Raw genomic sequence first — 14,320 nt, 5'->3', positions numbered from 1 at the left:
GTCTCCTTTCTCGTCTTGTTGTGTGTGTGTGTGTGTGTGTGTGTGTGTGCGTGGTCGCTGATCATTGCCGCTGATCAGCACGCCCGCTGCTTGTGATCAACGCGCCAGCTATAGCGGATCAGCGAACCCTTTTTAGTGTCACTGTGACTGTTTTCGCCTAGTCTTTCTCAGACCGTCGTGGATGTTTTTCTGCGTGTTTGTTCCCTGTCTGTATCCGTTTTCCGTGTGTCATCCATCCGTGTTCAGCACTCCATGGTTCTACACTCCATGGTTCTACACGCAGCGTCCCATAAGCTGCCAAGGGCTTCATACCGGACATTTGCACACCTTAACTCTCCCAGCATCTGACCAACTCTCAATAAACATATCTGTCATTTTGCAATTGAATCTTCTGATTATTTCCTAATAGACACGGTCAACCACGGGAAATGTATCAAAAGAATACCGTGAAATTCAGTGCGGTCAATATGACCGTCTATGGCCGAAATAGGTAAATATGTTCATTTGTTTTTTTGCCTTATGTGTAATTTATATTAAACACATTTTAAATGAAAATACAGACACTTTTAGGAAAAGTCAGGTCCCAGCAGGATTTTATTTATTTTTTCAACAAAGTTATTGCTGATATAAAATTCAAAACGGTCAAAATGACCGTCGTGGCCGTTCTAGTGTTAAGTGCTATCAAAGTGTCTCACGCGCCAGAGCGATTGAGTGCACGCACTGAGACGAGAGAGGTATGTATCAACTCGTCTTAGTTAAGGGAATAACATAGTTTAATATAGTTAAAGGGATACTCCACCGTTTTTTCAATGTAAACAAATGAAACCTTATTGTAGTGTTACCAAGACTTCTTTCAGAAATATTAAAAATTCCCCCAAACTTTTGAACGCTAGTGTATATTTGGAGCTTATTTAAAAGGAGTGTCTATTCACAGAGGCTATTTACAGTAACTCCGCCCACTGACGTCTTGTTGGGCCAGACAAAATTACGGAAAAAGCTGGATTGTCCTAAGTAGCAATAGTGTAGGGGTAAGAAGCGTGGTAGAAAGTTTTGACGCAAATTGACCCGAGTTCAAATCCTCCTTTTGCCGGACTCTCTCTACACCCTTTTTCCCATCACATATCAGATCGGAAAGGCATTTATTTTCAATAAAAATGAAGAAAATTATTCAAAAAGTGGAAATAAAGTTTCTAACGTGTTTAAATAATAAAGTTTATCGGTTAGGTGTAGGCAGGGCAGATAGGGAGGTCCCAATAAGGCAGCATCCGTTTAATAATTTAAATAAATATAATAATTTAAACTGCAATTATTGCATACCATTTATTGTACAACACTGAGGTGCAAATAGTATCTGCCACTATTTATAAGTGTAAATGGCATCTAACTACTATTTACACTTATGTAAAAATAGCATGAATACATTTTCTTTGCAATGTTTTCTTAGTGTAAATAGCATCTATCGCTAAGTAAAAATAGCATAGTGTAAATAGCATCTAGTGTAAATAGCATCTACTGACCTGTTAATCATTGTGATTGCATTCTCTGGTAAAAAACAAACAAAAAAAACTCTATATTAAAATAGATTCGCTAGTCAATAATTATCTGTTAAACCAGGGTATTGACACTTCCCAAAAACTCAATGCACTGGATGCATAGCCTTTAATGTCAGTGCTTTATACAATCAAATCATCCTTCATCATCCACTTGGTAGAAGCTGCCAAATTAGATGCCAGAATGCCCTCAAACAAAATGTGACTCCCTTCAATACAGATTACATTTAGTAATGTATTGGGTCACCACATGATGTACAATGTAAAGTTTGGGTCCTAAATCAAAACCATTGGTGAATGTAAAACATTGTCAAAGAAGTGCCATAGTCTAGCATCTATATCACATGACGAATTAACAGGTATTTTACAAAATGTACAAAGTCTTTCCATACAAACTGCAGCACTAATCAGGAATAAAAGTCTTATTCATAGAGCTTAATGCAATACAGCACCAATTCGTGATACAGGACACGTGTTTTCCTGAACTTCGGATCACTGCGCCCCTCTATTTGCTCTTTGTGGCAAAGGGACATTACACCTGCTGTGGCATATACTCAGCCAAGTGCTAGAAGGACACCACTGTGAACTTTCCATTTTCTAGCTAAGGTTAACAAACATTACATAAGAATACAGGGCGGGACTGCTTTTATAACTTTCATAACATCATCATTGTAAATGAAAATAATAATGTTATTGTAGCATCACTGACATACTTGTGGGTAGTACTTTACAATCAGTGTTGGGGAAAGTTATTTTTAAAAGTAATGCATTAATATTACTCCCTGAAAAAGTAACTAATTGTGTTACTTTTTATGGAAAGGAATGAGTTACTTTTGCGTTACTCTTTCTCACCTAGGCTGGGCCTTTTACACACAGTGAAATTAATAAGCCTCAGGCTGAAGGAAATGCAAATTCACATCTGTAAAGTAGAGGGTGCAGCTTAAACGTGCCTTTCAGCTGTGCTGCCATTCAGGATTGCAGAAGAATGGGACGCAGGAGAAAAAAATGTGGTTTATCTAAAGTCATGTTTGCTTATTCGCATGGTTTAATTGGATCATCGAAGGTCATCGGCAAAGACATTGGTTAATAAAGTGAGAGAAAATACATGAAGTATATTTGTGTAATTTTAACATATTTAATTATTGCAGGTTTGCATAATATTGAGTTTGCATTTAGCTGTTTTTATTGAATTTGAGACGAGTAAATGCATGCTCACGTTTAGTCTAGAGCTACAATAACCATCATGTTCACACAGCGCACACAACGCCTCTGCACTTTCTCCCTATTTCTCTCAACATGGAGACAGGAGAGCTGTCAGTCAATAAATGGGGAAGCAAAGTAACTTGCGTTACTTGTTTGAAAAATAACTCTGATATTTTGTTGTAAATTTAAAAGTAATGCGTTCCTTGAAAAAACTTATGACATAAATCTTGTTACTTGTAAATGCGTTAACCCCAACACTGGTTACCAAAAGGTTTAATTTGTTAAAATTTGAAATTAGTTAACTACAGTAATTAACGTGAACAATACTTGTACCGCATTCATTAACCTTAGTTAATGTTAATTTCAACATTTACATTAAGATCAAAATTTGTATTTGTTAAAACAGTTAATGCACTGTAAGTGTAAACTAACTTGTACATTATCCCTTACTTAATTTTAGTTAATAAAAATGGCCCATGTTCATCCGGCCGGTTGTTATCTTAGAATAAACCCCGATAGGGTGATGCGGAGGGGTCTTGCATCAGCCTGAAGGGGGTTTATTTGGAGATAACAGAATATCTCAGATATTCTCAGATACTCGGTTTGTTTTATCTATTTATTTATATATTCAGTTAGTATTTATTTTATTTCATTTCAAGTAAAGAAAATGTTTTTTTTTAATGGTTTTAATTACGATAATAACCCAGGACCCTGTGCAGATTAAGTGCAGTGATGTCATTGCAGTGGATGGTGTCCGCAGTCTGAATTGCAGTTCCTGTCTTACAGACATGAGTAATGGATCCCCCAAGATGAGGCAGATGGTGTTTGGGGTCGTGACAGCCATTGACCTGCTGAACTACGTGGCCACACGTGAGAGGAGGGAACGCTCGCTGTCCGAGTGCTCTCTGTCTGAAGAGCAGTGAACGATCAAGAGTGTGGGAACACAATGGTGAAGCGTTGTGTTTCTCTCTCGCTCCTTTTTTTATTTTTATTTTTTATTTCTTTTATTTCTCTTATTTCTCGGTAAGTGACAAGCTCAGTTTTAAAGAATCAGCCTTTTTTTTTACAAGAGGCAGTCAATATAATTGTACATGTCATTCGAACAGATTTGTACTCGGTTTACTTGATTTTGCTCTTCTTTGGTCTCTCTTAATTTTTTGTTCATTATGTTGACTGGTTAACAAAGCACCTAAACTGAAGTAATCTCACAGGTCATTTAACCACCCTTTGCAAATCTGATTTTATAGAGGTGTATATATTCAAATTAATGTACTTCAGTTCATTCTTTCAAAAACTGCATGCAGTTTAGTATTTTTGGGTTTAGTTGAAGTGTTAGATTCAGGTGCTCTCTTGTCTGATCTACAGCTACGTTGCCACCTAGTGACTGCAATACTTTACAACAATCATGGAGACTTCTATCTTCATCAATCATGCTCTGCTTCTTGGCACAATGATCTCTGCAGTGTGTGGGGAGTTTTGCAGGCATGATTAATAATATTTGACAAAGCAAATAATAAGTGTGTTTGGTAAACCGAACTGCACCCAGACAGGGTTACTTGGTATTTTTCTTGTATTGAAACAAGATACGATATAGAATGTAAATAAATAATGGTGGTTCGGACTTGCTTAAAACACACCACCTTGTGTTAAGCAATTTTGATAATTATTTTCATTTTTCTATGTTCTTATTGTCTGATGTCTTGTAAATCAAAACTGTAACTTCTTGAGACTGAATAAGATTGTTTGTATAGGAGTCGATGTTAAGTGAATGTGCATTAGGTTGATGTTTATGTTTATGGTTTTTGTGCATGCTGCTGGAGGTCTCCGGATCAGACTGTCTTTACTCTTCTGTTATGATGTTCTGTTATTTGATTTAGCTTTTACTTGAATCTTATTGCTGTAACAAATACTGGTTACAAATAAAGGCTTTATTTCCGGAAGCAATAGTGGTTGTGTGAATTGTATTGCCACTACACTTGTCTTTCTGCCTTCGAAGGAAACATTTGTAACGGAACATTTTATTCTGGCTGGTGAGAATTACAGGTTGTGATCCTTCTCGGTCCGTGTAACGCTTTGCAGTTCTTTGTTCAATTTGCACCATCAAAATTAACCAAATGAAAAATTGGCTTCGAATTTTCATTTTCCATTTTTTTTAAATAATTCACAAACGGATAATTGTCTCTCAGTTTAATTTTCAATTCTACACGCTTGGATTGTTGCGTCCGAGTCTGGTTTTTGAACAAACATAAAAAAACGACTCATTGCTCTGATTTTCCATTTCTCTGTGTTTTGCTCGCGGTTGGACCGTACCAGTTCCGCCGGGGATGGAGCGGGGGGTGCACGTGGATGCATTTACGCAGAGCGCTGTAGCGTTATGTATGGCACGTGTGAGTCTGACCATGAAATCATTTAGTGCAATGTAATTTAGAGTGGATGTTAATGCGCGAGAGCGACTCTCTTCGCAGGCGAATTCCCTCTCACACGAATCTCGGGGCGCGCTTTTTATTGCGAGTGCACGCTCAATCTTGGTCCTTTTGACTCAATCTCAATATTTTTTATAGAATTGTCTTATCTCTTTTATAATGTGTTCATAAGTTGTCGACAAACAGAATAAGACATCACCGATTATTAAATAAAATAAGGATTTATTATACAAGTCATCATTAGTAGGCTAATTATTGTTTTAGGTATTTATATATAGGCCTCAGTGGCGGCTCCTGCAAAATCTCTCAGGGGGGGCAAATGTTTGGATTATTGATAAGGATAAGGTCCACCCATGCAATGGATAAATTAACAGCTTAAGCATGTAAAGGCAACTTCTCTACTTTAAGATTGTGTTGCAGACCTGACAAAATAAATACATTTATTTTAGTTATAAAATAAATTATTTATTATAATATAAATATAGAGATACAAGGTTTCCATCCCGACAGCAACAATGTATCAGGCAGAATCCATATTGTATATTTCCCTATTTTTTCAAAAATGAATGCTATTGGTCACCCTTTACATCTGTCAATGTGTTTTACAAATATTTTACCAATGGAAAGCATTAAAAGAGCTTGGGAATTATTTTGGGGGAAAAACAGGTTTTCTTTCGTTTCCTGAAAAGTAACAGTTTTGGACATACAAGGCTTCCGTCCGACAGCGCTGATGATGTGTGTGTGTGTGTGTGTGTGTGTGTTATTACGTTAATTAACATTTTACCAAAATTCAAGCTCAAATGGAGTTTGACAAGGGTTTTTGACCAGTAAATGTATTTTCAATCCACTCAGATAGTTTAAGTTATTTTATTAAAGAATCCACTAGGTGGCGACAAATAATATTGTTGACTGAATCGTTGACATGTAGGATAAAGATTGTGTTGGTGTTCGAATAGAAATGTACAAATTTCAAAGTACAATGCTAGGAGTAAAAAAGACTGCTACCATCCTTTCCTAAACTGATTGTAAAAACAAAGTGAGATTTTCCAACACTCGAGTATTAAAATGTTCAGCAATAAATACCTCTTAAGACAGCCTCTGCTTGTCTTCTTCTCCCAAGGCCCTCCTAGATCTTGTTGTTCCTGTTCCTACTTGCTCCTGCTCAATGTATGCTGATTACTACGACGGGGTGAATGGTATTTATTTTAATGACACGATAAATGACTGTGTTATGACTGCGTTCGCCATGACGTTGTTCAAGTTCAACTGGTCCCAACAGTCTCTCTCGCTCTCGTTCTTTTTTATTTTTATTTTTTTAATCACATTTGATAAAGATATTATAGTAGTGTTTCATTTTTTCTTGTTATTCAAATTCAAAATTGTTTTCAAATATTATTTGTCACTTAATCTTAAAGATTTTTAATAGTGTGTGTTTGTTCCCACCAATCGCTGCACAAGTTAAGGATACGTATGATGACGTAAGCACGTTAGTGCGAGCCCTCCCGGAACCCATAGAGAATGCATTGCAGTGCCTGCAGTTAGAAAAAAAACATCTTTGAATGCAAGTCTATGGGAACACTCTGGGCGATTCTCAGCCATAGTGAAATCGCCCAAAAAGAGGCGGTACTCTACAGAACGTGACATGACGCTGATTGGACTATAGTGACGGCTAGCGTAACTCTGTGGTTGAATGAGATTGTGAATGTGATTGAAAAAGTCACTTTTACACTTTGGTGGTGCGTCGCCCAATCGCCCTAATGAAGAAACCGCCCCTGATAGGCCTACTGTATAGGGTGAATTCAGGGTTTTCTAAGTCACTCCAAGACACATTTCTAGAGAGAGAGAGATACAATATGATGTCAGATAATAATAAAATGCTAGACAATTATGGATGTTGTCTATATAAGCTGGTCTCAATTGCAGCTGTGGTTGTAAAATGGGTACTTTATTTACTAAATTTAAGGCTATACAAATACAGACAGATCAAAAGATCCAATTGCAGGAACCACAGGAATTTCAAAAGCCATGCAATCCAGGGGTTCCTGAGGGACACAACCCTGCTCCAACACTGTTTTCAAATAATATTCTGCTTTATAGCTGAAGCAGGTGAGTTATAGGATTAACATGGGTAGTAGAAATAAAGCATGAATAGTGATACTGTGGTTCAGCATCATCATTAAAAATAATATCTGCTCAGAAATCGCTTAGAAAAGATTTGAGAAATGATATATTTATGCTTTTGAAGGACAGTCAGATTCACATAAAGGGATTTCTGGAAATGAAGCTGCGGATAAGGTAGCAAAGAAGGGTTTCACTTAGTTCCTGGAGGGGTACTGTCCTGCAGTGACGTCACGTGACATATAGCTAAATATGGTGTCCCATATTTGGAATTTGTGCTCTGCACTTATCCCATCCAAGTGCACACACAAACAGACACAGTGAGCAGACACACACCATGAACACACACCCGGAGTGGGCAGCCATTTTTTGCTGCGGCGGCTGGGGAGCTGTTGGGGGTTCAGTACCTTGCTCAAAGGTCTCACCTCAGTCGTGGTACATTCACTCCCTCCTCCAACAATTCCTTCCAGTACTGAGACTCAAACCACCCTTGGGTTACAAGTCCGAGTCTCAAACCATTAGGCCACGACTGCATCCCATATCTCCAACCAGCTAACCCCAGCCTGGAAGTTTCTATAATCCCTGAAGAGCTTGATTATCTGGTTCAGGTGTGTTTAATAGGGGTTGGAGCAAAACTCTGCAGTCTGCAGTGACCCACCAGGAGACGTACACCTGCTCTAAGCAGAGTAAAATATTAAATATTTATAACATTCAAAACAGAATGAAAGAAAATAATATATAAATATGATATATATATTTAAGAAAGAGGATTTATGAAAGAAATAGGGGGATAAAGAGCGAGAAACAAAAGGTTAAACATTGCACAATTTGAAATCAAAGGGTTAATAAAAAGAGCAATAAAAGGAATGTGGCAAGAAATGTGGGATACAGAGGAAAAAGGTAGCCTATAGACAAGCTTGTATAGATTACAAAGGGAGAGAATAGTGTGTGGAAATAGAAGAGAAGATACAGTAATTTCTCGTATTTGTATAGGACATACCGCACTCAATCATAATTGGGAAACATGATAGGCCTACAGGCCTCTGTAGTAGCCTACTTGTGTTGTTACATCCTGCCTATTCTAGGCTATGTAAAAAGAGAGGGAAGACCATGTGGAATTTTCATATAAAGAAATATATTTATTAAAGATAAAGAATGAACAACGTCAGTTAAATAAAGTCAGTATAGATGTTAGGTTGAGAAATAAAAATGTATGCAACAAGATATGAGGTGTAGCATAAGGAAACAAAAACGGCAAAAAGGTGCGGGAGAGAAGGATAAGCGGCGGCCATCCTCAACCAGGGGTCTATACCATGAAGCCGGTTTAGGTGGCTAGCCAGGTATGTTTTAGCTTAGTTTGCGCCAACCCTGGGTTTTAGGCACCATGAAAGTGGTTTGGCTTTTAGCAGTGTATATCGCCATAGTAACTTACGCTCCACGGCTAACCTGGTCCAGGGCAGGTTATGTTCCAGGTAAGAGGTTGCAAACCGAACTTGGACCAATCAGCAGTGAGCAAAGTGACACATGTCTGATGCAATAAAGTGACTCCACCTGTTTATACTCCAAATTAAAGGTCACTTCATAGCAGATGATTTTTAAAGACAAAATCGTCTGGCTTTTAGTAAAATGGATGAATAAATAAACATGTTGCCCAATTGATTTTTTTCTTTATTTGTCTTTATTTATTATATTTGCAATGAACATTTAGTTACCTTTACATCATTAAAAATGGGTGTCTCAACTGTACCATGGTAGGCTACTGTCTCAACTGTACCACATATGGGTAAAGTTGAGACAAAAAGCACCTTATTTTTATGAGCTAATTGTGGAAAATATAAACTACTTATGGGTATTATTGATTGATAATATCTTAGTCTACAAGCTAATGAAATGTCATGTGGCATGCCATGTAGAAATTCACTTCTTTTCATTATCTATTTTTGTGTGAAAAATCAAAACGCAAAAAGTGTTCTGTACTCAGTCTACCCTACATAACGCTCCAGCGCTCTGCGTAAATGCATCCACGTGCACCCCCCGCTCCACCCCCCGCGGAACTGGTACGGTCCAACCGCGAGCAAAACACAGAGAAATGGAAAATCAGAGCAATGAGTCGTTTTTTTATGTTTGTTCAAAAACCAGACTCGGACGCAACAACCCAAGCTTGTAGAATTGAAAATTAAACTGAGAGACAATTATCCGTTTGTGAATTATTAAAAAAAAAATGGAAAATGAAAATTCGAAGCCAATTTTTCATTTGGTTAATTTTGATGGTGCAAATTGAACAAAGAACTGCAAAGCGTTACACGGACCCTTCTCAGTCTCAACCTCAGTCTTAAAAAAAAGTCACAAAAAAAAATACATTGCATTAACTGTGCTTGTATTTTTAAGGCTTGTATTTTTATGGGCTAAAATTCAACATGGTCGTTTATTTAAGCTTAGATTATTGGATGTTTAATAATGAAAATGTGTGAAATGATTTGGATTTAAATATTCAATTTCGAATTTCGCTTCCAAAATAGTCTATCTGTTTAAAACTACAACCCAGCCAGCACAGCCATGTGGGGCCCACATGGGTTTGACCTGGGTTATCTACTGGGACCCAGCCAGTTTTGTCCACGGTTTCCATGTAGGCCCCACATGGGTTTGCCCAGATGAAATGAACACTGCTCAGTGTGCACACTACAGGCTGTTAAATGGAACACATATCAGTGTTGGAGTTAATGAGATAATTAATTGATTAAATAATGATTGAGCATTATTGTTAACAAGCAGAATCATTGAAGGAAAGAGAAACACAATAACTACTTCCAGCCACAGCCTTAGATGAAATCAACTGAAGATAAAATACACAAAATCTCTCAAGATCTGATTAAACAACTCCACAAACAGCATTACCAGCTTCACTTATTACTAACCAGGTTGACTTTATTTCTGGTAGACGTCTACAGAATTTCTTATTGAGAATTAACAGAGGTTAAGATGTTGATGATTTATTGAAAATAATAGTTTGGTTTGATGTCACCATTATGGTGATAAGTGTTTGCTTTAGTTGGGCTCTTGACTTTTTAACTTCAGTTTTTCTCTGTTCAGTTGTATCTGATTGTTATGTTCTCAATAAATGAACCGAAACTCAGCGTATAGCCTAAGGTAGGCTACTTGCCTCACAGACCTGATAAATATATAGAAAGCTTGAAATGTCTACTTTTTAACAGAACAATTCAAAACGAAAGAAAACAGACTACAGACTGATCTCTGCTTATGTAATCCGTATGAAATGTGCATTTCTCTCTGGCGCGTTCACTACTGCGAAGATCGTGAGTCAGCATCGTCACCTTTAAATTTGCAGCCGACACTGACAAAGACTTGTTTATAAATAAACAATTAAAATGTCTCCTTGCTATATTTGACATATTCATAATCATTACTTTTGCCAGTTCTTTATGGCAGCTTTAAGATACTTTATTGGCAGCGCCACCCACCACTGCATCAGCACCGAAAACATGATTTTTTTTTTCAAATCAAAAATCGTGATACGAACCGAATTGTAGGTTTGGTCTATCGTTACAGCCCTAGTAAGATGAGAAAGCAGGAGTTTAGTCGTTTGTCATGGTTGTAAAAAAAACAATGGCTATCTGAACATCTTTGCTAAGCACAAACCAGTACAGTAAAAGTACGCTTTGGGGAAAATCCTTTTCCACGAGAATACTGAAGCCTAAAATTATCCTTAATTTTGTATAGATGTAAAACGCGTTGCCGCAGCAAACAGACCTAGGCGAGACAGCTCGCGCGCCGATTGGCTGCTGTGCTGGCAACTGCTTAAGCCTATCGAGCGAGACCATGAGTGACGTCACACCCAATGGGGGCGCTTCGCGCCCTTCTGCGTCACGTCCCGCCGAAACGGGCGTGGCTTGGGGCTATAAATTGCGCTCGCAGGCTTAACTCTGTGATTTTTAACAGTGAAGTACAACAGAGTGCACGCACGACATGATACGCAGTACTCGTTCCTCTCTCTAGAGAGAACCGAGGTTACGTTAGTAACCGAGTACGTTTTCTTACGAGAGATACTCTCGTACTGCGTAGTAAAACTACGCTTTGGGGAACTCGATGTAAAACGTCGTGCGTGCTGGGATCCGACACCATAGACCCAAGGCGACCAGCCGGGGTTCATACAGTGCATAATCACCAAGGGACTCACAGGGAATCCTGGAAGAAGAGGGTTTAGCCACTATCTTCCGAAAAAAGGCGGCTTAAGCGGCCCTGCCATATATAACAAGACTGAACTTCAGTCTAGCCCCTTTTGGCCTAATTAGACCGATAGTAACCTGGCTTGAAGAGCAGGAACCTCTAGGTTATAAAACCTTATAAATGTAGATGGGGAGGCCCAGCCTGCCGCCATACAGATATCTTGCAAGGCAATCCCACTTGACCAGGCCCACGATGAAGCCATGCTTCTCGTGGAATGTGCTCTGACACCCAACGGGCATTGCACGCCCTTGGTAGTGTATGCTAGAGCTATTGCGTCCACTGTCCATCTGGATAGGCTCTGCTTCGAAGCGGCTAGTCCCTTAGAACGCCCGCTAAACGAAACAAAAAGTTGCTCCGTCTGTCTGAAAACAGACGAGCGCGACACATATGCTCTCAATGCCCTGACCGGGCAGAGATAACTTTCGTCCACGTCTTCCCCAGCAACCGGTAGGGCAGACAGGGAAATGACCTGTGCCCTAAACGGAGTATTAAGGGATTTTGGAACATAACCATGCTTAGGTTTGAGTATGACCCTCGAGTCGTTAGGCCCAAACTCTAAACACGCAGCGCTCACAGAAAGCGCGTGTAAGTCCCCAATGCGCTTCACTGAAGCGAGAGCCAGAAGAAACACCGTCTTGAACGACAGGTGTTTTAAACCAATCTCCTGTACAGGCTCGAATGGATGACCTTTCATGGCTTCCAGAACCATAGAAAGGTCCCATATGGGAACTGTGGGAGGTCTGGGAGGATTCACCCTCCTAGCTCCTCTAAGGAACCGGATGACTAAATCGTTCCTTCCTATAAACTGACCAGGCGTCTTTTCGGAAAAAGCCGCTATGGCCGCTACATATACTTTGAGCGTGTTGGATACCTGCCCTTATCCAGCAGCTCTTGTAGGAAGGAGAGAACCTCTGCCACTCCGCAATCCGGGGGTGACACACCACGAGCTGTGCACCAACCAGAAAATACCGACCACTTAGAGACATAGAGACGTCGCGTAGACGGAGCTCTGGCCTGCGTGATCGTGTTTAACACTCCCTGAGGGAGGTCAGCGGATACCCGTTGATGGCCCACACGTGAAGGGACCATAGTTCCGGGTGGGGATGCCAAATCGAGCCATTGGCTTGAGAAAGGAGATCCCTTCTCAGAGGCACTGGCCACGGGGCGGTGAAAATACGCGTCCTTCAGATCTATTGACACAAACCAGTCCCCTTGGCGAACATGCGCGAGGATTTTTCTGGTTGTGAGCATCTTGAACTGGCGCTTGATAAGCACTTTGTTCAGTTGCCGCAGATCTAGTATGGGTCTGAGACCCCCATCTTTTTTGGGTACTAGGAAGTATCTGCTGTAAAAAACCCCTTCGCTCTGAGCTTGAGATAAGGGTTCTATAGCCCCTTTGCTCAGCAGTTTCTGAATTTCGGCTCGAAGTAGGTGTGCTACATTCGAGCCCACTGTGGTTTTGACGCGCGCCGCATGGCGGCGAGGGCGTCGGCGAAACTGCAGCGAATAGCCTTCTTTTATGATGTTTAGCACCCATTTCGAGACTCCGGGGAGCTTCGCCCATGCAACAGCACGGGTTAATAGGGGCTGAAGCGCGCTCTGATCGGCTTTCGATACAGCGGCTTCGGTGAGCTGTGACGTAAGCGCCGTGCTCAAAACATCTGAGGCGGGGGCCGCGCTGATGACAGCGGGCAGAATGTCCGCGCTCGATCCCTCTACAGTGGTTAACTGGGAGGGAGAGGGCTGGACGAGTTCCACAGGAATTGTGATGCTTGTGTGTGGGTGTGGGCGCGGGGGAGCGGGCACATTTACCACCTTTATAGCATCGCTCGCCTGGGCAGAGCGCCTGCACGCCAGTTTCGTTTTTACAGAAACTGTGAAACGTGCAGGAGGTAGCATAAGTGGGCACTGAGTCGTGGGCACATTTGCTACGCTTGTTGCGCAATCAATCTGGGTCGATTTTATGTGCGCGAGCCCTGTGTGTGGGGCTGTGTTTGTGTGTAGGGATGGGCACATTACAGTGGGCAGTCTTACTACACATGAAACACCATCGGCCGTGGCCGGGACACCAGAAAATACGCTCTTTAAAGGATTTATCTGGGTAGCCGTGAAAACGGCTGTTGTGTGCAGGCAAGCGGGCAATGAGACCGGCTTGTTGACTGCTATATACACTGGACCAGTCTCTTCTCTTGGGACTGGACGAGCGGCAAACTTCGGTGGGGGTCTGGCCGCAGCGGGACCTGAACACCGTCGTTTTCCTAGGAGTGCTAGGATGACTTCGGGGCCTCGGGTTTCAACGCGATCTTCGGCCGCGGGCCACGCGTCGCGGGGCGGCGGCTGGAAGATCGAGAGCGCGGTCTCGAGCTCTGGTTCTGGCGGCGTTGAGAAGAGGCGCTGGGCGGAGGCTTAGGCTGCGAGCTCTGAGCAGACGGTTTCGCACGGCCTGCTGCAGAGTTGGAGCGCTTCGGGAGGAAGTGCCTCATAGCCTGTGTTGCTTTCTGTACCTCAGCGTACCTGTCAGTGAAGTCTTTGACCGAGGTACCGAAGAGGCCCGCAGGGGAAAGCGGCGCGTCGAGGAAGGCGGTGCGCTCCGCGTCCGGCATGTCTGAAAGCGTGAGCCAGAGGTGCCTCTCAGACACAGTGAGCGCCGCCATGCTCCGTCCGATGGCCTGTGCTGCAGACTTTGAAGCGCGGAGAGCGAGGTCCGTAGCGCTCCTTAAGTCCGCCACACAGATCGCGTCAGCCCCTCTCTCGTCCAGCTTGCGGAGGAGATCGGCCTGG

At 41.4% G+C, this 14,320-nt stretch overlaps 1 protein-coding gene across 1 annotated transcript in view; it reads left to right on the top strand.

The window, feature by feature from the left end:
* cbsb (cystathionine beta-synthase b) overlaps positions 1 to 3,733 on the top strand; it is a 30,227-nt gene extending 26,494 nt beyond the window's left edge. The window contains exon 15 of the mRNA XM_056251822.1: positions 3,540 to 3,733. Coding sequence (XP_056107797.1) covers positions 3,540 to 3,676 — 137 coding nt within the window. The 3' untranslated portion in view covers positions 3,677 to 3,733. The remainder of the gene's footprint in view (positions 1 to 3,539) is intronic.
* Positions 3,734 to 14,320: the final 10,587 nt, after the last annotated feature.

This window comes from Rhinichthys klamathensis, unplaced genomic scaffold (genome assembly GCF_029890125.1).
Source record: "Rhinichthys klamathensis goyatoka isolate OS25496 unplaced genomic scaffold, OSU_Roscu_1.1 h1tg000090l_1, whole genome shotgun sequence".
NCBI lineage: Eukaryota > Metazoa > Chordata > Actinopteri > Cypriniformes > Leuciscidae > Rhinichthys > Rhinichthys klamathensis.
The sequence above is the reverse complement of the archived record's forward strand: the minus strand, read 5'-3'. Positions and strand labels throughout refer to the sequence as shown.